The following is a 21,906-nucleotide window of genomic DNA, read 5'->3' on the forward strand; positions in this document are numbered from 1 at the left end:
TCTGCTCGTCAAACATCTCTTTCCAAAATCATGGGAATTAATATGGAGTTGGTGCCCCCTTTGCTGCTATAACAGCCTCCACTCTTCTGGGAAGGCTTTCCACTAGATGTTGGAACATTGCTGCGGGGACTTTCTTCCATTCAGCCAAAAGAGCATTAGTGAGGTCAGGAACTGATGTTGGACGATTAGGCCTGGCTCGCAGTCGGCGTTCCAATTCACCCCAAAGGTGTTCGATGGGGTTGAGATCAGAGCTCTTGGCAGGCCAGTCAAGTTCTTCCACACCAATCTCGACAAACCATTTCTGTATGGATCTCGCTTTGAGCACGTGGGCCTTCCCCAAACTGTTGCCACAAAGTTGGAAGCACAGAGTCGTCTAGAATGTCATTGTATGCTGTAGCGTTACGATTTCCCTTCACTGGAACTAAGGGGCCTAGCCCAAACCATGAAAAACAGCCCCAAACCATTATTCCTCCTCCACCAAACCTTACAGTTGGCAATATGTATTGGGACAGGTAGCGTTCTCCTGGCATCCACCAAACCTAGATTAATCCGTTGGACTGCCAGATGGTTAAGCGTGATTTATCTCTCCAGAGAACGCGTTTCCACTGCTCCAGAGTCCAATTGCTGAGAGCTTTACACCACTCCAGTCGATGTTTGGCATTGCCATGCTGGTCTTAGGCTTGTGAGTGGCTGCTTTGCCATGGAAACCCATTTCATGAAGCTCCCAACAAACAGCTATTGTGCTGACGTTGCTTCCAGAGGCAGTTTGGAACTTGGTAGTGAGTGTTATTGCTCTTAGATGTTCCCACTTCACAATAAGAGCACTTACAGTTGACCGGTGCAGCTCTAGCAGGGCAGAAATTTTACGACCTGACTTGTTGGGAAGGTGGCATCCTATGACGGTGCCACGTTGAAAGTTATGGAGCTCTTCAGTAAGGCCATTTCACTGCAAATGTTTGTCTATGGAGATTGCAAGGGGTGTCCACATACCTTTGGTGATGTAGTGTACCTTCTGGAAATCTTCTAGTATGAAGACCCATAGACTCTATGTTGTGGTTGTTTGAAATCAAATTTGTAAATGAATACATCCTGCTATGCAGTAATTCATATATCTCCTAATTTAACTTGTTAATAGTGTTGAGAGAACTGGGCCAAGTCCTGAAGCACCCCCGGCTCAGAGTGACTCATTTCTAGGTCTGAGGTCCATGAATAGCTTGACCAAGCGTAATCAAAAGTCCCAGAATTCTCCAAAATAGGACCAGACAAACTTCAGAGTCACTCAGATCATACTCAAGCATAAAAACAGTGTCTGTGCCCTGGCCACCAGCCACCGGTCTCTCCTTATCTTTCGTTACTGCGTTGATCCATCTGCCCTCCCTAACCCCTGGCTATAGCTGCTCGCTAGCCTATACGCCCCCGCTACTCATGAAATATTCACACAGCCTCAGATACTCAAGATACGCCAAAGGTCTGAGAAGGTGGACAAAAACATTGCAGAGGAATCCCAGCTAACCTCAGCAGGAAGGTGTGTTGGTGTCAGATGTCTGTTTTGAACTGGTCTCCCTCTTCCATCCTTTCCTCCTCTCCTCCTTTTCCCTTCCTCTTCTTCCATCCCCCTTTGTTCCCAGGCGTCTGGCAGCTCGTGTAAGACTGTGGTGCCAGTGCTGAACATCCCGAGGGCCGAGTTCCCCCTACGTTTAGACAACGTGTTCCTGCTGAAGGAGAGCGGGGTTCCATCAGAGGCTCTGGTGTTCCGTGACGAGGTGGACCTGGCAGGGCTCCATAGAGCCAAGAGGCTGGTTCTCTCCCTAGTGGACCACAACGTGCTTCCTAGGTCAGGGGTTGCAACATAACTCTTCCTATTTATTTTCTCACACTGTCACGTCCTGACCTTAGTTCCTTTTTTATGTCTCTATTTTAGTTTGGTCAGGGCGTGAGTTGGGGTGGGCATTCTATTTGTTGTTCTATGTTTTTGTATTTCTGTGTTTGGCCTGGTATGGTTCCCAATCAGAGGCAGCTGTTTATCGTTGTCTCTGATTGAGAACCATACTTAGGCAGCCTGTTTTCCCACTATGATTTGTGGGTAGTTGTTTTCTGTTTTGTGTTGCTGCACCTCACAGGACTGTTTCGTTTTCGTTTCACTCTCTTTGTTATTTTGTTTAGTGTTTCTGTTCTAATAAATATAACATGAACACTTACCACGCTGCGCATTGGTCCGATCCATCTTATTCCTCATCAGAAGAGGAAGACAATCATTACACACACTCTCTTTTCTGACATTCTCTCCCTTGCCATCTCTGCCTTTCTCTCACTCAGACTTTCTACCAATGATACTGTACCTACAGTATCAAATAGAATTGACAACACAGGAGAACTTTGTGGGAAAGTGCCTGATAGTTTCCCGGACCCAGATTAAGAAAACGTGTTTTTTTTGTGATACTTTTTACCCATTTTTCTCCCCAATTTCACGACAGTCTTGTCTCCTCGCTGCAACTCCCCTACGGACTCGGGAGAGGCGAAGGTTGAGAGCTGTGCGTCCTTTGAAACACGACCCAGCCAAGCCACACTGCTTCTTGACACACTGCTCGCTTAACCCGGAAGCCAGCCGCACCAATGTGTCGGAGGAAACACCGTCCAGCTGTCGATCAAAGTCAGCTTGCAGGCACTCGGCTCACCACAAGGAGTCGCTAGAGCACGATGGGACAAGGAAATCCCGGCCGCCCAAACCCTCCCCTAACCCGGACGACGCTGGGCCAATTGTGCGCCACCTCATGGGTCTCCTGGTCACAGCCGGCTGTAACACAGCCTGGGATCGAACCCGAGTCTGTAGTGAGACCTCAAGCTTTGTGATGCTGTGCCTTAGACGGCTGCGCCACTCGGGAGGCAGAAAACACATAGTTAAGGATATATGACACAATGTATTTCACAATATTCACTCAACTCCAACTTTTCCCCGTAGTGCCGACATTGACTTGGAGGAGGCAGTTGTGGAAGTCATTGATCACCACCACCTCGAGAGGACACCCTCCACTTCCTGTTCGGTCACCATGGAAACCGTGGGTTCCTGTGCCACCTTGGTGACAGAGTACATTCACCACAAGGCACCTGAAGTGCTAGACAGACAGGTGGCCCAATTATTATATGGTAAGGTTGCCACAGCAATAATTCTCTCATGTCCAGCATTCTCTATAACACGTGCCAAACTCCATTACTTGAGGGTCACAGTGTCTCCAGGTCTTTAAACAATGCATACCTCAGAACTAGGCAGTGGAAATATGGCAGGAGGAATTTTGACTAAAATTGTAGTTGCGCTTGTTTGTCAATGCCAGCGGTAACCATTAGCTCAGTTCACCTATACTTGGCAGTGTGCCCACACAGGGGCCATTGTGCTGGATTGTGTCAACATGGCCCCAGAGGCGGGCAAGGTCACACCCAAGGACAGCCTTCTGGCCTGCCTACTGGAGTCGCGCTTCCCAGACCTGCCACCCAGGGGTGCCCTCTTCCAGTCCCTACAGAGCGCCAAGTTTGACATCTCAGGTAACAAAGAAAAACCCGCCATGGGAAAAATGTTGACAGGTGGACAAAATGACTTGTCACTTGACATTCAGGGACATAGGTTGTCATGACAATATGACATTATTATGTCACTATTATGACACTGTTAGGACATACCATTCAAATAAAGTGTTACCCGTATTTTAAAGAGTGTTGTAGAGTAAGTGTGAGATTTTACACGACGTCAAAAGAATGTTGTGGAGTGTCCATCTAGAAGTAAAAAAAATAAAAATATGTCAAACCCTTTAGGTAGGAACCTCTGCTCTCTTGACCCAATGACTGGACAAAGCCATCGATCACGTGACACCATTCATTCCTATGTGCAGACTCAATAGCGCATTCAGGCCAAATGAAGTCGGTTAAGATGGCGTCTAATGGAGACATAACATGCGCAGTTTGAGCTACTCCAAGAAGAGACGTTGCAGGCTAGCTCAGCGTTGCCTCCTCTCAAGCTGAAGGCCAACTGGTGTACCGTGATATTGGTACCATGATTGTCTTCTAAGTAATGTTTTCTTTACACAAAGATTGACCATGACGATTGCCATTTTTCAATTCACTTTATTGGGGGATCCTGTTTTCTGCCAACAATTCCTGCAGTACCTCGGTCGGCCTTGGACTTTCCAGGGCTTCAATGAAAGGGGACAGTCATTCTCCCTTGTGTTGACCTCATTCCAGGTTGATCTTACTATGTGTTATGTTATACTGGTACTGGGTAATGTTCATGATGACGTTGATCTTAACAAGAGACCCAGGACCAGTGGAAACAAAATAGCCCCATAACATCAAAGATCCACCAGGTATTGGGTTCTTTTTTATGCGTCCTCATTTCGACGCCATTACATACATTGTGTCAGAGAAGGAAAAAAATCAAATACTTGACCACATCCAATACTTGACTCTATTTGACTACATTTACACCCCCGCGTTGTGGTAATTTACCATAGAAATAGACTGTTGTTGTTTATCACTTATACAACCAAATCAAATCAAACTTTATTTGTCACTTGTGCCGAATACAAGTGTAGACCTTGCCGTGAAATGCTTACTTACAAGCCCTTAACCAACAATGCAGTTCAAGAAGTGTTAAGAAAATATTTAGCAAATAAACGAAAGTTTAATTTTGTTTAAAAAAAATTAAGTAACACAATAAGAATAACGAGGCTGTATACAGGGGGTACCGGTACTGAGTCAGTGTGCAGGGGGTGCAGGTTAGTCGAGGTTGTTGATAATTGTACCACAGTCTGACGTATCGCCTGGCTCTGTGTGTGTGTGTCTGGTTAACTTCTACCATGGAGGGTTCAGGGCTGTTTGCCCTCAGAAAGGATTCACACCCCTGGACTTTTCCCCCCACATTTTCTTGTGTTACAGCCAGAATTTAAAATGTATTACATTTAGATTGAGATTTTGTTACTGGCCTACACGCAATACCCCATAATGTCAAAGTGGAATTATGTTTTTTAAAATATTTGTCACGTTCTGACCTTTATTTCCTTTGTTTTGTCATTATTTAGTATGGTCAGGGCGTGAGTTGGGGTGGGCGGTCTATGTTTCTTTTTCTATGATTTGGGTATTTCTATGTTTCGGCCTAGTATGGTTCTCAATCAGAGGCAGGTGTCATTAGTTGTCTCTGATTGAGAATCATACTTAGGTAGCCTGGGTTGCACTGTTTGTTTGTGGGTGATTGTCTATGTTGATGGCTTGTTTCAGCGCAGCTCACATTAGCTTCACGGTTGTTATTTTGTTTACTGTTTTTGTATAGTGTTTCAGTGTTCAATGTTTTCTTTATTAAAATTCATGATGAACACAGATCACGCCGCATTTTGGTCCTCCGATCCTTCTCGCCTCTCCTCTTCAGATGAAGAGGACGACCGTGACAATATTTGTACTAATTCATTAAAAATGAAAAAATGAAATGTCTTAAGTCAATAAGTATTCAACATCTTGGTTATGGCCTAAATAAGTTCAGTAGTACACATTTGCTTAACAAGTCACATAATAAGTTGCACGGCCTCACTCTGTGTGCAATAATAGTGTTTAACATGATTTTTAATAACTACCTCAAAAGTATCTGTAAGGTCCCTCAGTCTAGCAGTGAATTTCAAACACAGATTGAACCACAAAGACCAGTGAGGGTTTCCAATGCCTCGCAAAGAAGGGCACCTATTGGTAGATTGGTAAAGAAAAGCAGACATTGAATATCCCTTTGAGCATGGTGGAGTTGTTAATTACACTTTGGATGGTAAATCAATATACCCAGTCACTACAAAGATACAAGCATCCTTCCTAACTCAGTTACCGGAGAGGAAGGAAACCGCTCAGGTGAAACCCCTCAATGGTGACTAAAACAGTTGCAGAGTTGAATGGTGATGATAGGAGAAAACGGAGAATGGATCAACAACATTGTAGTTACTCCACAATACTAACCTAATTGACAGAGTGAAAAGAAGGAAACCTGTACAGAATATTCCAAAATATGCATCCTGTTTGCAATAAGGCACTAAAGTAATTCTGCAAAGAAATGTGGCAAAGCAATTCACTTTTTGTACTGAATACAAAGTGTTATGTTTGGGGCAAATCCATTACAACACATTACTGAGTTCTTCTCTCCGTATTTTCAATCATAGTGGTAGCTAAATCATGTTATGGGTCCGCTTGTAATCGTTAATGACTGGGTGAGTTTTCAGGATAAAAAAGGAGAGGAAATAAACCTAAGCACAGGCAAAATCCTAGAGGAAAACCTGCTTCAGTCTGCTTTGTCAATCTATGTCAAGACCTGAAAATGGTTGTCTAGCAATGAACAACAACCAATTTGATGGAGTTTGCTGAATTTTTTAAAGAATAATGGGCAAATGTTGCAGGTGCGGAAAGCTCTTAGAGACTTACCCAGAAAGACTCAAAGCTGTAATCGCTGCCAAAGGTGCTTCTACAAGGTATTGACTCTGGGGTGTAAATACAGTCGTGACCAAAAGTTTTGAGAATGACACAAATATGAATTTCCACAAAGTTTGTTGCTTCAGTGTCTTTAGATATTTTTGTCAGATGTTACTATGGAATACTGAAGTCTAATTACAAGCATTTTATGAGTGTCAAAGGCTTTTATTGACAATTACATGAAGTTGATGCGAAGAGTCAATATTTGCAGTGTTGACCCTTCTTTTTCAAGGCCTCTGCTATCCGCCCTGGCATGCTGTCAATTAACTTCTGGCCCTCATCCTGACTGATGGCAGCCCATTCTTGCATAATCAATGCTTGAAATTTGTCCGAATTTGTGGATTTTTGTTTGTCTACCCGCCTCTTGAGGATTGACCACAAGTTCTCAATGGGATGAAGGTCTGGAGAGTTTCCTGACCATAGACCCAAAATATCAATGTTTTGTTCCCTGAGCCACTTAGTTATCACTTTTGCCTTATGGCAAGGTGCTCCATCATGCTGGAAAAGGCATTGTTCGTCACCAAACTGTTCCTGGATGGTTGGGAGAAGTTGCTCTCAGAGGATGTGTTGGTACCATTCTTTATTCATGGCTGTGTTCTTAGGCAAAATTGTGAGTGAGCCCACTCCCTTGACTGAGAAGCAACCCCACACATGAATGGCCTCAGGATGCTTTACTGTTGTCATGACACAGGACTGATGGTAGCGCTCACCTTGTCTTCTCCGGACAAGCTTTTTTACGGATGCCCCAATCAATCTGAAAGTGGATTCATCAGAGAAAATGACTTTACCCCAGTCCTCAGACGTCCAATCCCTGTACCTTTTGCAGAATATCAGTCTGTCCCTATTGTTTTTCCTGGAGAGAAGTGGCTTCTTTGCAGCCCTTTTTGACACCAGGCCATCCTCCAAAAGTCTTCGCCTCACTGTGTGTGCAGATGCACTCACACCTGCCTCCTGCCATTCCTGAGCAAGCTCTGTACTGGTGGTGCCCCGATCCCGCAGCTGAATCAACTTTAGGAGACGGTCCTGGCACTTGCTGGACTTTCTTGGGCACCCTGAAACCTTCTTCAAAACAATTGAACCGCTCTCCTTGAAGTTCTTGATGATCCGATAAATGGTTGATTTAGCAGCAATATCCTTGCCTGTGAAGCCCTTTTTGTACAAAGCAATGATGACGGCACGTGTTGATGATGTCGGCACCACCCTCCTTTTGAAGGTTTCAGTCTGTTAAGCGAACTCAATCAGCATGACAGAGTGATCTCCCGCCTTGTCCTCGTCAACACTCACACTTGTGTTAACGAGAGAATCCCTGACATGATGTCAGCTGGTCCTTTTGTGGCAGGGCTGAAATGCAGTGGAAATGTTTTTGGGGGATTCAGTTCATTTGCATGGCAAAGAGGGACTTTGCAATTAATTGCAATTCATCTGAACACTCTTCATAACATTCTGGAGAATATGCAAATTGCCATCATACAAACTGAGGCAGCAGACTTTGTGAAAATTAATATTTGTGTCATTCTCAACCTTTGGCCACGACTGTATTTCATTTTCAGTGAATTTGTAAAAATGTCTAAAAACATGTTTTCTCTTTTTAATTGTGATGGGGTATTGTGTGTTTATTTTTTATTTTTTTATTTCACCTTTATTTAACCAGGTAGGCTAGTTGAGAACAAGTTCTCATTTGCAACTGCGACCTGGCCAAGATAAAGCATAGCAGTGTGAGCAGACAACAAAGAGTTACACATGGAGTAAACAATTAACAAGTCAATAACACAGTAGAAACCAAAGGGGGAGTCTATATACAATGTGTGCAAAAGGCATGAGGAGGTAGGCAAATAATTACAATTTTGCAGATTAACACTGGAGTGATGAATGATCAGATGGTCATGTACAGGTAGAGATATTGGTGTGCAAAAGAGCAGAAAAGTAAATAAATAAAAACAGTATGGGGATGAGGTAGGTGAAAAAGGGTGGGCTATTTACCAATAGACTATGTACAGCTGCAGCGATCGGTTAGCTGCTCAGATAGCTGATGTTTGAAGTTGGTGAGGGAGATAAAAGTCTCCAACTTCAGCGATTTTTGCAATTCGTTCCAGTCACAGGCAGCAGAGTACTGGAACGAAAGGCGGCCAAATGAGGTGTTGGCTTTAGGGATGATCAGTGAGATACACCTGCTGGAGCGCGTGCTACGGATGGGTGTTGCCATCGTGACCAGTGAGCTGAGATAAGGCGGATCTTTACCTAGCATGAACTTGTAGATGACCTGGAGCCAGTGGGTCTGGCGACGAATATGTAGCGAGGGCCAGCCGACTAGAGCATACAAGTCGCAGTGGTGGGTGGTATAAGGTGCTTTAGTGACAAAACGGATGGCACTGTGATAGACTGCATCCAGTTTGCTGAGTAGAGTTTTGGAAGCCATTTTGTAGATGACGTCGCCGAAGTCGAGGATCGGTAGGATAGTCAGTTTTACTAGGGTAAGCTTGGCGGCGTGAGTGAAGGAGGCTTTGTTGCGGAATAGAAAGCCGTCTCTTGATTTGATTTTCGATTGGAGATGTTTGATATGAGTCTGGAAGGAGAGTTTGCAGTCTAGCCAGACACCTAGGTACTTATAGACGTCCACATATTCTAGGTCGGAACCATCCAGGGTGGTGATGCTAGTCGGGCATGCGGGTGCAGGCAGCGACCGGTTGAAAAGCATGCATTTGGTTTTACTAGCGTTTAAGAGCAGTTGGAGGCCACGGAAGGAGTGTTGTATGGCATTGAAGCTTGTTTGGAGGTTAGATAGCACAGTGTCCAAAGACGGGCCGAAAGTATATAGAATGGTGTCGTCTGCGTAGAGGTGGATCAGGGAATCGCCCGCAGCAAGAGCAACATCATTGATATACACAGAGAAAAGAGTCGGCCCGAGAATTGAACCCTGTGGCACCCCCATAGAGACTGCCAGAGGACCAGACAGCATGCCCTCCGATTTGACGCACTGAACTCTGTCTGCAAAGTAATTGGTGAACCAGGCAAGGCAGTCATCCGAAAAACCGAGGCTCCTGAGTCTGCCGATAAGAATATGGTGATTGACAGAGTCGAAAGCCTTGGCAAGGTCGATGAAGACGGCTGCACAGTACTGTCTTTTATCGATGGCGGTTATGATATCGTTGAGTACCTTGAGTGTGGCTGAGGTGCACCCATGACCGGCTCGGAAACCAGATTGCACAGCGGAGAAGGTGCGGTGGGATTCGAGATGGTCAGTGACCTGTTTGTTGACTTGGCTTTCGAAGACCTTAGATAGGCAGGGCAGGATGGATATAGGTCTGTAACAGTTTGGGTCCAGGGTGTCTCCCCCTTTGAAGAGGGGGATGACTGCGGCAGCTTTCCAATCCTTGGGGATCTCAGACGATATGAAAGAGAGGTTGAACAGGCTGGTAATAGGGGTTGCGACAATGGTGGCAGATAGTTTCAGAAATAGAGGGTCCAGATTGTCAAGCCCAGCTGATTTGTACGGGTCCAGGTTTTGCAGCTCTTTCAGAACATCTGCTATCTGGATTTGGTTAAAGGAGAACCTGGAGAGGCTTGGGCGAGGAGCTGCGGGGGGGGGCGGAGCTGTTGGCCGAGGTTGAAGTAGCCAGGCGGAAGGCATGGCCAGCCGTTGAGAAATGCTTATTGAAGTTTTCGATAATCATGGATTTATCAGTGGTGACCGTGTTACCTAGCCTCAGTGCAGTGGGCAGCTGGGAGGAGGTGCTCTTGTTCTCCATGGACTTCACGGTGTCCCAGAACTTTTTGGAGTTGGAGCTACAGGATGCAAACTTCTGCCTGAAGAAGCTGGCCTTAGCTTTCCTGACTGACTGCGTGTATTGGTTCCGGACTTCCCTGAACAGTTGCATATCACGGGGACTATTCGATGCTATTGCAGTCCGCCACAGGATGTTTTTGTGCTGGTCGAGGGCAGTCAGGTCTGGGGTGAACCAAGGGCTGTATCTGTTCTTAGTTCTGCATCTAAAATGGTGAGGAAGTTACTTTTAAAGAATGACCAGGATGAGGTCAATGTCCTTCCAGGATACCCGGGCCAGGTCGATTAGAAAGGCCTGCTCACAGAAGTGTTTTAGGGAGAATTTGACAGTGATGAGGGGTGGTCGTTTGACTGCGGCTCCGTAGCGGATACAGGCAATGAGGCAGTGATCGCTGAGATCCTGGTTGAAGACAGCGGAGGTGTATTTGGAGGGCCAGTTGGTCAGGATGACGTCTATGAGGGTGCCCTTGTTTACAGAGTTAGGGTTGTACCTGGTGGGTTCCTTGATGATTTGTGTGAGATTGAGGGCATCTAGCTTAGATTGTAGGACTGGCGGGGTGTTAAGCATATACCAGTTTAGGTCACCTAACAGAACAAACTCTGAAGCTAGATGGGGGGCGATCAATTCACAAATGGTGTCCAGGGCACAGCTGGGAGCTGAGGGGGGTCGGTAGCAGGCGGCAACCGTGAGTAACTTATTTCTGGAGAGAGTAATTTTCAAAATTAGTAGTTCGAACTGTTTGGGTATGGACCTGGAAAGTATGACATTACTTTGCAGGCTATCTCTGCAGTAAACTGCAACTCCTCCCCCTTTGGCAGTTCTATCTTGACGGAAGATGTTATAGTTGGGTATGGAAATCTCTGAATTTTTGGTGGCCTTCCTGAGCCAGGATTCAGACACAGCAAGGACATCAGGGTTAGCAGAGTGTGCTAAAGCAGTGAGTAAAACAAACTTAGGGAGGAGGCTTCTGATGTTGACATGCATGAAACCAAGGCTTTTTCGATCACAGAAGTCAACAAATGAGGGTGCCTGGGGACATGCAGGGCCTGGGTTTACCTCCACATCACCCGCGGAACAGAGAAGGAGTAGTATGAGGGTGCGGCTAAAGGCTATCAAAACTGGTCGCCTAGAGCGTTGGGGACAGAGAATAAGAGGAGCAGGTTTCTGGGCATGGTAGAATATATTCAGGGCATAATGCGCAGACAGGGGTATGGTGGGGTGCGGGTACAGCGGAGGTAAGCCCAGGCACTGGGTGATGATGAGAGAGGTTGTATCTCTGGACATGCTGGTAGTAATGGGTGAGGTCACCGCATGTGTGGGAGGTGGGACAAAGGAGTTATCAGGGGCATGAAGAGTGGAACTAGGGGCTCCATTGTGAACTAAAACAATGATAACTAACCTGAACAACAGTATACAAGGCATATTGACATTTGAGAGAGACATACAGCGAGGCATACAGTAATCACAGGTGTTGAATTGGGAAAGCTAGCTAAAACAGTAGGTGAGACAACAGCTAATCAGCTAGCACAACAACAGCAGGTAAAATGGCGTAGACTAGGCAACGGGGCCAACAGATAAAACAAACAAGCAGAATGGAGTACCGTGATTAATGGACAGTCCAGCGTGCATCAGCTATGTAGCCAAGAGATCAGTGTCCAGGGGGCAGCGGTGGATGGGGCAGGGAAGCTGGACTGGCGAGTGTTATCCAGGTAAAAAAAACTAACAATGACTAAATAGCTTGTAGCTGGTTAGCTTCTGGAGGTTCTTGAGTGTGTTCTAAAAATAAATAAAAAATAGCGATTCCGTATCACATTGGGTGAGGCAGGTTTCCGGAAGGTATAAACAAATTAAAAGTCAAAAGAGATAGAAAGTAAATATGGGTCCGGTGAGCGTTTGGGACGCGGCGATTCAGGCGGTTAGCAGGCCTGTGCTAACAAGCTAACAGTTTGTAGGCCCGGGCTAGACACGGTAGCAGTTAGCGGACCGGAGCTGGACAAGCTAGCAGTTAGCAGGCCGAATTAGCAAGCAGGGAGATAGCGAGGGCTAGAGAGTTAGCCTTTGGGGGACGTCGCGATGGGGTGAGTCTGTTTATTCCTCTTCGTGCGATGACATCGGTAGACCGGTCGTGGGCCCGGGTATTGTAGCTCAGGAGTATGCTACGGTGGTAGCACAGGTGCTACGGCCGGGCTAGCTTCAAGCTAAGTGGGTGGAAACGCTAGCCAGGAGTAATCCGGGGTTGCGGTTTAGCTAGATAGCTAGTTGCTGAAAAATCCAGCTGAAAGATGTTCCGTTTGCGGTGGGAATCCGGGGATGAATCCGGGGATGAAAAATAAATAGGTCCGTTATGCTCTGGTTAAAGTCGCGTTGTACGAACAGGCGAGAGCTTTCCGAACTACAGGTTAGCTGATGACCGGTTAGCTGAAGACCGCTAGCATACCCGCTGGTTAGCTGGCTAGCTTCAGTTGAGGGGTCCCGAAGTAAATATAAATACTTTAGGAAAAATAGCTACATTGGGTGAGTCGGGTTGCAGGAGAGTATTTGGAAGCTTAGGGTTTAGCAAAATGTTTTCAAAGAGATATGTGGAGAGAATATGTAAAAAACGAAAAAGAAACGATATATACAGGGACTACAGGACAGGACAACCTACTGCTACGCCATCTTGGGCAGATGATAGCTGCCCAAGCTGCCCTAGTGTACAAGGGTGAGAGAAAAAAAACAAATATTTAATCAATTTTGAATTCCGTCAGTAAGACAACAAAATGTGGAGTAAGTCAAGGGGTATGAATCCTTTGTGAACACACTGTATATGTAGGGCCCTGTGTTTTGGTTAATCATGTCACATGACCTACATTTTTTAAAATTTGATTTAAAGGCCTCAAATAAAGGTTATAAATCAGGGCATGTGACATGATTAACCAAAACACAGGGCCAAACGTACAGTATATGATCTGCTGTAGTGCTTGTCATACAGTAGTGTCATTACCCAATTACATGCTGCCATTGTAATACTGCGTGTCCCATTGGCTTGTGTTACAGGTCTTTCTACAGAGCAGATCCTGCTGAAGGACATGAAGGCTGTCTCCGAAGGCGACCTGAGACTGGCAGTCAGCGCTGTGTACATGACACTAGATGTACGTACTGTCTAACCATGCCGATACTTGAATTAATCCACTCTGCCACCACCTTGCTTTAAACTGAGACTCAGCGATATTAGGTCACCATAAGAACAGGTGCAGCCAGAGAGTGTGAGGCAAGGGGCTGCACTCGTCAGCACCAACATATACACTGTTAAACATCTGCACAGGAGTTTGCATCTCTCTAATGCAGTGTGATAACTGCGTGACAACAAATGCTGACGATTGCAGCCTCTTGCTTCGCGCAGTCTTTGTTTGTGTCGGACGTTGCTGTGCAATGAATATTGCTGAGTCTACCTTTAACATCACCCTCTCAGCATCATACTGTGTGTGTGTGTGTGTGAACCTTTACTCTTCCCCGTTAACAGCGATGCGTTAAAATGGCCGACTTTGCCTTTGAGTAACCAACTCTTTAACGAATTTGGGTTTGCAGATGATTCCCCAAGTCATAATTCCTAGTCCTTTGGGATAATTCTAGTCCACTATTAGAATCTTTCCTTTTCAGTCATACTCTTCAGTCACTCTACAATGTCACCAGTTTAGCTATCAGACTCGCTTTTAATCCTGGGAGATGATCTTTTTCCATATTCTTCATTCTGACAATGGAGCCTTTGCCTCGGAGAGGTGCAACTATATGCAGTGACAGACATCTGGGAGCGAAAGTGACAGCTATATGCAACTAATGGCTCAGAGCGTATAGTGTACCGTCTGATTAGCATAAACAAATGAGATCAGTAGCACAGTGTTGCTTCAGACCAGGCTAAACAATAGTGACAGGAGTCATGTCTGTTAGTTAAGAATACTCCCTGATATTTGGGTGGCCGTCATTGCTCACAGAAGACGAGGAGTTGAAAGTGGGAGTCTACTGTAGGGAATACAGACAGTTGACTCCTGGTGAGTGCACATCAAATAAGTAACTCTGTTTAACTGCAGTGCAGTTCCTCCGTCCCACTGCAAATGTATTAATTTGTACAAATACCTTCTATTAGAGCTGGCACAGTTATTGTGTAATTGTGTAACCAACAATTATGGATAATAACCGTGAACTAACACACTTATTAAGAGAACATCCCTGGTCATCCCTACTGCCTCTGATCTGGAAGACTCACTAAATACATGCTTCTTTTGTAAATGATGTCTGAGTGCTGGAGCGTGCCCCTGGCTATCTGTAAATGATGTCTGAGTGTTGGAGTGTGCCCCTGGCTATCTGTAAATGATGTCTGAGTGTTGGAGTGTGCCCCTGGCTATCTGTAAATGATGTCAGAGTGCTGGAGCGTGCCCCTGGCTATCTGTAAATGATGTCTGAGTGTTGGAGCGTGCCCCTGGCTATCTGTAAATGATGTCTGCGTGTTGGAGCGTGCCCCTGGCTATCTGTAAATGATGTCTGAGTGTTGGAGTTGCCCCTGGCTATCTGTAAATGATGTCTGAGTGTTGGAGCGTACCCCTGGCTATCTGTAAATGATGTCTGAGTGTTGGAGCGTGCCCCTGGCTATCTGTAAATGATGTCTGAGTGTTGGAGTGTGCCCCTGGCTATCTGTAAATGATGTCTGAGTGTTGGAGCGTGCCCCTGGCTATCTGTAAATGATGTCTGAGTGTTGGAGTTGCCCCTGGCTATCTGTAAATGATGTCTGAGTGTTGGAGTTGCCCCTGGCTATCTGTAAATGATGTCTGAGTGTTGGAGTGTGCCCCTGGCTATCTGTAAATTATGTCTGAGTGTTGGAGTTGCCCCTGGCTATCTGTAAATGATGTCTGAGTGTTGGAGTGTGCCCCTGGCTATCTGTAAATTATGTCTGAGTGTTGTAGCGTGCCCCTGGCTATCTGTAAATGATGTCTGAGTGTTGGAGCCTGCTCCTGGCTATCTGTAAATGATGTCTGAGTGTTGGAGCGTGCCCCTGGCTATCTGTAAATGATGTCTGAGTGTTGGAGTTGCCCCTGGCTATCTGTAAATGATGTCTGAGTGTTGGAGCGTACCCCTGGCTATCTGTAAATGATGTCTGAGTGTTGGAGTTGCCCCTGGCTATCTGTAAATGATGTCAGAGTGCTGGAGCGTGCCCCTGGCTATCTGTAAATGATGTCTGAGTGTTGGAGCGTGCCCCTGGCTATCTGTAAATGATGTCTGAGTGTTGGAGCGTGCCCCTGGCTATCCGGAAATTTTAAAAGTAAGAAAATGGTGCCGTCTGGTTTGGTTAATATAAGTAATTTGAAATTATTTCTATTTTTACTTTTGATACTGAAGTATATTTGATCAATTATATTTCCTTTTGATACATTTATATATTTAAAGAAAAAGAAAAATTTTATTGATTTATTCTCAAGTAGTGTTTTACTGGGTGATTTTCCCTTTTACTTATGTCATTTTCTATTAAGGTATCTTTACTTTTACTCAAGTATGACAATTGGGTACTTTTGCCACCACTGGTCAGGAGGAGAAACTTAATTTGCGAAGCTTCCAAGAGGTCAAAACCATTTGTTTTTAAGACAGGTGTGTCACCAAAGCTGTTGATTTCATTATGTATGTCGTAGCTTATTTTCAAAGATGCCTTACAAGGTCAATTCTTTTTCAAAAATGACAATTATGACAATAACCATGGCTATTTGCATGACAAGTAAACATGACCCAAAATGCCATAACCGACCTGGGATCAAATACTATTTAAAGTCATTTATACTGTATCTGTACTTGATTGAGCTTGCCTTTTAGAATGGAACCAAGCAAACGCTCAAAATATTTGAAAGACTTTGAATAGTATTTGAACCCATGCCTGTTTTCTATATGGTATAGTTTTGTTGTTTACTGTGGTACGTCGTCCCGTGCGTTCAACAGATGTTCCTACAGCGGAAGAGCCTACAACGGGAGCTTTGTGAGTTCTGTCACAAACATCGTTTTGGTGCGGTGGTCGCCATGACAATCTCTTTCAATGAACGCAGCGAGCCCCATCGGCAGCTGGCGGTCTACAGCTCCAGCACCCTCTATAGGGAGGAGGTATGAACTGCACTGCCATGCCAACTTATATTGATCCCTAGACCCCTACGATGAGATGATTTTATATTTATAGGGTTAGTAATATAATAGTAAAGATTTGATAGGGGTAGGTTTTATAATAGGTAATAGTTCCACCTAGCCCTCTAATAGACTTTGCAGAATTTACCAATTTTGTGCGGCACATTTCTGTTCCTGACCCTGAAAAGTATTTTATATAAGTTCAGTGTATTGTAAAGTGGCCATTTGAATATTGGTGTGAATCTTTCCTCCCTGTTGCTTAAATATACGTAACAAATTGGTCTACTTTGTGTGCCAACCTACCTACCTACCTTGTTAGTTTAATATTGGCCTTCAGAAACTATTCCTTGGTGTGAAAAGAAATAGTATTATTATGTGATATGAAGCATGTCTGTAAGTGAGATAAATCAAAGTATCCAATGCTGCCTGTTGCTGTTATTTATTAGTGTGTTTTTCCTCTCAGGCATATGCAGGCATGACAATTTGAGATTATTAGTCCATGTTAAAACGGCAACTATGAAATAGCAATACACTTTTAAGTGTGTTTCACATTCTGCTGTAGGTGAGCCAAGCATTAGAAAAGGCCCGGAACCCCTCTCTGTGCATCTCTCCAATGAGCAGCCCCTTCAACGACATCAAGTCCTATCTCCAAGGCAATGCGCTGGCCTCCCGCAAGAAAGTGCTACCTATCCTCAAGGACTTCCTGAAGGAGTGGGACAAGAAGCAAGTGCATTGCGGGGAGACGGAGGACTTTGAGGAGCTGGACAACCACTTTGACCCCACGGGGTCGCCTGGAATCGACAGAGACTCCCGCCCCCACTGCTTCTCGGCCTCTCGGCACCACCGTCGCCGCCTGTTGGGCGCCGAGGACTCTGGGATGGAGGAAGACTTCCAGGTGCCGGCCACACCCATGAACAGTCTGGTGGAGGGCTGTCCACTGGACGCCGGCCTGCCCCAGATCAGCTCGGAAGCCATTTTGGAGAAGTTCAGCTGCATGGTAGGGGAAGCAGGGGGTAATAAAGATGTCAGCTGGCCAGGTGATCAATAACCTTCTGTTGATGCCTTTAAATCCTAGTGCCCCTGGCTCTCTGTCCGTGTGCACTGCAACCCAACCAAAAGACTATAAGAAGTGTTCAAACTCAGAAGCATATCAATCAATTGTATGTTTCATAAAGGACATCTCATAGCGGATTATAATGACAATCCAAGGGGCCATGTACAGTAACTCACTCACTGGTTATATAGCAATCCAAGGTTTTCTATCAGCAGCTCCGGTGATTGACTGGAAACAGGGTTGTGTTCAGGAGGAACAAAACCACCCAAAACGGAGTGAAGCAGGGAGTTACCATCTTAATTTATCTAATAAGAAATGCTCGTTTTTGTTTTCCGTTGCAAAACGTTTTGCTACGGTGTGCCCAAATGAACACAACCCTGGACTGCCATAGCCATCAAACTGATCACCAAGTTCTTATGGATGCTTTACTCAAGTCAGGACTAACAACACCATTACGAAGGATAGGACATCCTTCTAAAATGGCTGGCAAACCGGATGAAAAAAGCATGACTTGTACCTTCGAAGACTCCAGACAACAATGAAGGTTCAATTGTGTTTTCTCTCTGTATCCCATCTGAGTACATGGGACTGCCTCATTGGTTAGTGCCATCTCCAAGTGTAGGGGGAGTAGATTGGACATTTGGAGAATACATGATGGACTAATGTAATGAATCTTTGAAAGGCCTATTTCAATGTCACAGGCATTTGAGTGAAGCTTTATTTTGAGGAGAATATTGCCCTGGAGAATGACTTTATCCATTTTTGCAGCATGTGTTTCAGTAGTCCTGGTCATTGAAAACTGCAGAGTTTGCTGTTTTTTAGTGCAACTTATCTATGTATAGCTTCAGTAGGGAGTTATTGTGCTGATGATTGAGCACGTAATATCTACTGGCATGTGTGTGCGAGCGAGCGCGCGCGCGCGCGTGTGTGTGTGTGTCTGGAGTTCTTGGTTAGCGTGATATCACGATGACATTATCATCAGGGTTGTTTCAGTCCACAGTTCTCCTCATTGTCGGCATCCATCTGGAAAAGAACGAAGAGAGAGAGGTGGAGAGATACATACCAGATGCCGGATGCAACTCTGCTGTTCATTCATGCATATGAACTGCCTGCCCCCAGTCAGATCTCGAAAATTGCAGGTTTCCTTTTTTTTTCTTTTTCGTCATGAATCTTGTTCTGGAGGCAGCTCTGCAGAGTGGTCACTAGCTGGCACAGCCACAAAGTCATACCTAACCTTAACCCTAATCACACTGCTAACTCTAATGCATAAACCTAAACTTAAATTAAGATCAAAACCCTTTTTGTTTTCATGAATTTGTACAATATAGACATTTTTGAGTGTGAGGCTGGCCCATCTACCGGAAATCACATAGTTTTGCCTCAAGGACAAGACTCATCCCAATAAACGTTTACCTGTGCTAAATATACTCTCTCTCTCTCTCTCTCTCTCTCGCAGGTTTTTCTGAGATTTAGATCTCAAAGCTACTTCAGCTGCCCAAATATACACAAATCTTATGTGGAATTTATCGTCTAGATTTATTTAGGGATTACCATTGATTATGTCATCCTAATGAAATCATAACATTTTGAGAACAAATTAAGTGATGCAGAGGTTGACTTCATGCATACAATTTTGCGCTGAATTTTGTTCGGCATGTTATTCCTGCATTACAAAAAACGGTGATACGTTTCTATTAATACCCCCCTTTGTATTTTTGAGTTACCAGACATTTGCCTGTTCCCAGATCTGTTTGTGCTCTTGCCAACTCCTATCATCAGAGTTGACTATACAGCATCAACAGATCTGGGCTAGTGATGAATTGCTCTGATGATGGTATCTGATCTGGAATCTGTGTCGCATACCCCAGGGAGCCTTGTGGCGGTTCATTTGAGGAAACATTACTGCATTAGTGCAGATGTCTGCTTCATTAGCTGTCTGTAGTTGGGCCTGAGGAGTAGGTTTGAACTTACTGTACCACAGAGATGTGCATACACCCCTAGGAAAACCCACATACAGATGAATGCACAGACACAAACACATTAGACAGTGGCCCGATTCCATTTCAGTCACTAGTCTCTTCCTTTAGCTCTACCATTTCAGTGTTCCCAGATCACAAGGATTCGATAGGTCTAAGTAAGTGATAAGATGATGGTTCCTACCTCGTTCGATAGGGTATGTGAAGGTTCTACCATACACTCATCTATCCAGTCCTTTTGCATCGTGGAACTTCAAACTCTGAGAACTATGGAGGGCGGCATGGACTAAATTGGAATCCTGCTAGTCTAGCTGGAACTTCAGCTTTGTTAGAAATCCCAGATTTGATTTAATATGTCTTTGACAGCAGAAAACATCTGAGAATGTTGACTAGACCTTAGCTGAACCATTTAATGAAGATATTAAATGAAGATAGTATAGTTGATTATACCACTTGATTGCATAAATCAACCATGTAGTTTCATTGATTTATTCTCTACATCACAGTGAGAAGGTGTGTTCTGTCACATAGTTTATAGTAAAAGAATATGTTGTGTCTAGGCTAGAATGGTATTGATAGTGAGTTTTCTATTAAACATACTCTGAAAGATTATTATATTGAGCCTCAGGTATTAAGGATTTGGCAATGCTTGGCTTGTAGTTGTTTTTTTTTTTTTGCCAGCTAAACCTGCCTGAGCCAAAAAAGATCCATTGTGCTAATTATGTTTTGTCCTTCTTCTTTATCTCCAAATATACTTTTTGTTGAAATGTTTCATGGGAAATGTAGCTTATGTGGTGGACAGTGTAATGGCTCAGTGACTCTGCAGTTTCATGTGAACACTAAAACGAGTTTGTTTCTCCCACACCATTTGTCATGATTACATGTTTTAGTAAACACTCTTGTCACTGCGGTGTTCTAATTTTCCCAGGCCTTTAATTAAGGTTGGAAATGTTAGCTTGCTGGACTTGTTTAGCTTCTAAACAGGTTGAATGACAACAAGTAATTGACAATGTTGTTTCTTTAACCCAAACTGGTTCCCTTTTCCAGTTTCTCATGGCTTTAATCCAAAGATGCCCTCCTCAACCCCTCTACATGCAGTTCCTTTCAGTAGTTTTGTGAATTTTATGCAGGACAATCGGGATTCAACTTCTCGCAATGTGAAAAAAGTGTTTGCTATGTGGTTCCTGAATGCGAAACCACATGTATGACAAGATTATAAGAGAAAATGTTCAACTATGCACTTCTATTAAAAAAAATGGATTTGAAGAGTTTGTGTTGTCGTCAGGTTTAATTCAGGCTTCTAACTGATTCTGGGTTATTGGTCTGATTCAAAATCATAACCTAAAGCTAAGATTTCTACAAGGCACTATTGGAATATTTGGTGCCTATCACTAATTATCTCGAACTCCACCAGTCAGCAGTGTCTAATTTCTCTTAGGGTGTGTTCTCACCATTTCCCCACCGTATGCTGTGTGCGCGTGTGCATCCACCCATTCCTGGTCATGTCTCAACATGTCATTGTGTTCATAGACAGTGCCTTCAGAAAGCATTCATCGCACCACCTGATTTTTTTCTTCTTCTACATTTTGTTGTGTTAAAAGTCTGAATTTAAAATAGTTTAAATTGAGATTTCTTGTCACTGGCCTACACACAATACCCCATAATGTCAAGTGGAATTATGTAAAAAAAAAAAAAAAGTTATTTAAATTGAAAGCTGAAATTAGTATAAGTATTCAACCTCTTTGTTATGGCAAGCCTAAATTGGTTCAGGAGCAAAAATGTGCTTAGCAAGTCACATAATAAGTTGCATTGAATAGTGTTTAGCATGTCTACCTCATCTCTGTACCCCACACATACAATTATCTGTAAGGTCCCCCAATCGAGCAGGGAATTTCAAACACAGATTCAACCACAAAGACGAGAGTTTTTCCAATGCCTCACAAAGAAGGGCACCTATTGGTAGACACTGAACATGCCTTTATGCATGGTGCAGTAATTAATTACACTTTGGATGGTGTATCAATACACTCAGTCACTACAAAAATACAGGCGTCCTTCCTAACTCCATTGTCGGAGAGGAAGGAAACCGCTCAGGAGTTTCACCATGAGGACAACCGCTCAGGATAAAAAAGGAAAGGAATAGAGCTAAGCACAGGCAAAATCCTAGAGGAAAACCTGGTTCAGTCTGATTTCTACCAGACACTGGAAGATGAATTCACCATAAACACAAGGCCAAATCTACACTGGAGTTGCTTACGAAGAAGACATTGTATGTTCCTGAGTGGCTGAGTTACAGTTTTGACTTAAATCTACTTGAACATCTATGGCAAGACCTGAAAATGGTTGTCTAGCAATGATCAACAGCCAATTTGACAGAGCTTGAAGAATTTTTTAATAACGGGCAAATGTTGTACAATCCAGGTGTGGAAAGCTCTTAAAGACTTACACAGAAAGACTCACAGCTGTAATCGCT

At 44.2% G+C, this 21,906-nt stretch overlaps 1 protein-coding gene across 1 annotated transcript in view; it reads left to right on the forward strand.

Moving 5' to 3' along the window:
* Nucleotides 1-21,124, forward strand: part of LOC109906919 (exopolyphosphatase PRUNE1) — a 29,780-nt gene extending 8,656 nt beyond the window's left edge. Inside the window, exons 3-8 of the mRNA XM_020504739.2 lie at nt 1,629-1,834; nt 2,960-3,144; nt 3,379-3,537; nt 13,305-13,399; nt 16,227-16,385; nt 16,966-21,124. Coding sequence (XP_020360328.1) covers nt 1,629-1,834; nt 2,960-3,144; nt 3,379-3,537; nt 13,305-13,399; nt 16,227-16,385; nt 16,966-17,451 — 1,290 coding nt within the window. The 3' untranslated portion in view covers nt 17,452-21,124. The remainder of the gene's footprint in view (nt 1-1,628; nt 1,835-2,959; nt 3,145-3,378; nt 3,538-13,304; nt 13,400-16,226; nt 16,386-16,965) is intronic.
* The last annotated feature ends 782 nt before the right edge of the window (nt 21,125-21,906 follow it).

Source organism: Oncorhynchus kisutch, linkage group LG17, assembly GCF_002021735.2.
Source record: "Oncorhynchus kisutch isolate 150728-3 linkage group LG17, Okis_V2, whole genome shotgun sequence".
NCBI lineage: Eukaryota > Metazoa > Chordata > Actinopteri > Salmoniformes > Salmonidae > Oncorhynchus > Oncorhynchus kisutch.